The 2,319-nt window shown below is 37.4% G+C and overlaps 1 protein-coding gene across 2 annotated transcripts; it reads right to left on the bottom strand.

Moving 5' to 3' along the window:
* Positions 1-337: 337 nt before the first annotated feature.
* Positions 338-1,722, bottom strand: LOC149153330 (C4-beta,C20-epoxidase-like). Of its 2 annotated transcripts, none has more exons than XM_089440575.1 (3): positions 1,232-1,722; positions 756-1,095; positions 338-673 (listed from the first exon to the last, which is right to left on the bottom strand). In XM_089440575.1, exons 1-3 carry the CDS (start codon positions 1,618-1,620, stop codon positions 434-436), a joined length of 969 nt encoding a protein of 322 aa, XP_089296701.1. In that variant the 5' UTR covers positions 1,621-1,722; the 3' UTR covers positions 338-433. The 2 variants fall into 2 exon arrangements, with proteins under 2 accessions (XP_089296701.1, XP_089296702.1); XM_089440576.1 differs by having other exon boundaries at positions 420-656.
* Between the last annotated feature and the right edge of the window lie 597 nt (positions 1,723-2,319).

Below are 2,319 nucleotides of genomic sequence, written 5' to 3'. Positions count from 1 at the left end.
TGCACACTAATTGTAATGGTTCATCATTTTAAAATATATAGGAGTTGTTTTTAGTGTGATTTTTTGGTGTTGTAATTTGGTGAAACAATTATAGGAGTTGTTTTTAGTGTGATTTTTTGGTGTTGTAATTTGGTGAAACAATTTAAGGTGAAAGATTGATTTGTGTTATTTAAATTTTTTAAGGTATTTAAATTGTGCAAAAATTATCCATAAAACTTGTGATTTCAAATTTCTTTTTGTCAGAAATTAAACCAAAAAAATTATTAGAAAAACTTCCAAAAACTCACACTGAAAATAACTCGAAATGCATATAGCAAAAAACCAGTGATAATACAATGACTTTGGGTAAAATGAAAACTCAAAAACTTCGATTAATAGATGCGGTCACCAGTAAGACCATTCACGAAATGTGACCTGACCTTTCCCTTTCTGTTTATAATAAAAAGTAAGCCGGAGGTCCACCCAGAGTTGGGCCAGCTTTCATGAAGTACGCTTTTAAGTCTTCAAAAGTAACTCCTATGTACTTTCGAGGGTGCTTCTCATCGATCAGTTCTTCAGGAGCACGAATCTCCGCTTTGTCTGTAAAATCCAGAAAGAACGCCATGGACAGTCGTTCCGATCCTCCATAAACCACGCGGTGCTCTGCACTGCGGTATCTGCCATTACTCCACATCTGCCAACCATCACCATCACTTGTTTCAGTGACAATTTCTAAATTTAGCTTTAAAGAAAAAGAGGTCGAATTAAAGATTCACCTGTAAACAGTCGCCGATGTTAACAACAAACGATCCAGGCAAGGGCTTCGTATTAATCCACTCTCCTTCCTTTGTTCGGATCTGAAGGCCACCCACATCGTCTTGGTACAGAATAGTAAGGCACCCGATGTCTGTATGAGCTTTCGAGTAACGCTGCTGCTGCTGATTATCATGATCGTCTTTGTTGTGATAGAAATTCATGCGGAGCCAACCGTGAGATTTGTGAAAGAGCGGTGATGAATAGTGCTCAGTCACATCAACACCCAGACTGCAAAGAATCACTTTCAGGATCCCATGTGACACCTCCCTCATTTCCGAGTTGTACTCCTGCATCCTCTCGCTGTAACAGTACGCCAAATTTAGATTCGAATAACGAATATCCCATAATGTAACTAATAAATGAAATGGGTTTTGAGATTTTACAAAAGAATAGCAAATATTACAGAAACTGAAACTTCAAGATGGTGAAAACCAACCGGAAATTGTGGTTTCCGTGGGGCCAAAGCTGGGAAGAGATGTCATCTACTGAAGTGTCGTTGGGAAAGACCATGCTCTCAGGCAGCGAATCTTTACCCTCGGGACCCCTCTGGGCCTGGAAATAACCAGTATTGAAAATGGGGGAAATGGCTTTCTCTTTCATGTCAGCGGGCAGCATAAACATGTCTCGCGCCATGGAGTCCACTGTCTGAACTAGGCTTGACTCGACTCCATGGTTGATGGCACGGAAGAAGCCCCATTCCTGGCAAGCCTCTCTCAGTTTCTCGAGCTCCCGCTGGTCATGGTGATGGGCATCGCCTCCAGATTTCCATGGGAGGAGAGAGAAATCAATGACAGGAAGTTCCACGAATTCGCAAGGCGATTCCATGGCTTTCGCTCAACCGATAGGCTTCGCGCACACCCTGCCGCCCATCTTATAAAAGAAATTTAGTTATCCCGTCTAAATGCACTAAAGCCCAAGATGCGAATATCCTTTTTTTAACGCTAAGTAATTGTAATTTCTTTTTCCTTTGTGTCTGAGTTTAGGTGGAGGTCGAATTCGCAAGGCGATTTCATAGCTTTCACTCAACCAATGGCTTCGCGCACACCCTTTTCGCTTTCACATAGGTCCAAACTCTCAAGTTTCACAGATGGCAGGTATGTTTACGACTCCGTCGTGATTTGATTCCCAAAGTCTGAAGTTTCACAGATAGCAGGTATGTTTAGGAGTCCGTCGTGATTTGATTTTTTTTTATAGTATAAGATATAAAATAGATAATTATTGTTTTTTCAATATTAGATAATTAACCTAATTATATTAATAAATGTAGTTGTTATATATGTTAAGTATTAATTTAATTAATAAAAAATTGATTATATAATTTATGAGAAGCATAAATTTATTTTAAATAGAGATTTAACATAAACTTAGAAAAATCTAATTTTTCTCGTGCAAAATTATATATAAACTCATATTATTTAAATGTTTTGTTTAGTTATTTATTTATTTTTTAAATTTTTTAAAAAATTTATTTTGATCTATTTAAACAAAATTTCTACTTTGATGACTAACCAATAAATTAAACTT

The sequence above is a fragment of the Pinus tabuliformis genome, chromosome 9, assembly GCF_031772625.1.
Source record: "Pinus tabuliformis cultivar Carrire ecotype Pingquan chromosome 9, CPIR1, whole genome shotgun sequence".
Classification (NCBI taxonomy): domain Eukaryota; kingdom Viridiplantae; phylum Streptophyta; class Pinopsida; order Pinales; family Pinaceae; genus Pinus; species Pinus tabuliformis.
The sequence above is the reverse complement of the archived record's forward strand: the minus strand, read 5'-3'. Positions and strand labels throughout refer to the sequence as shown.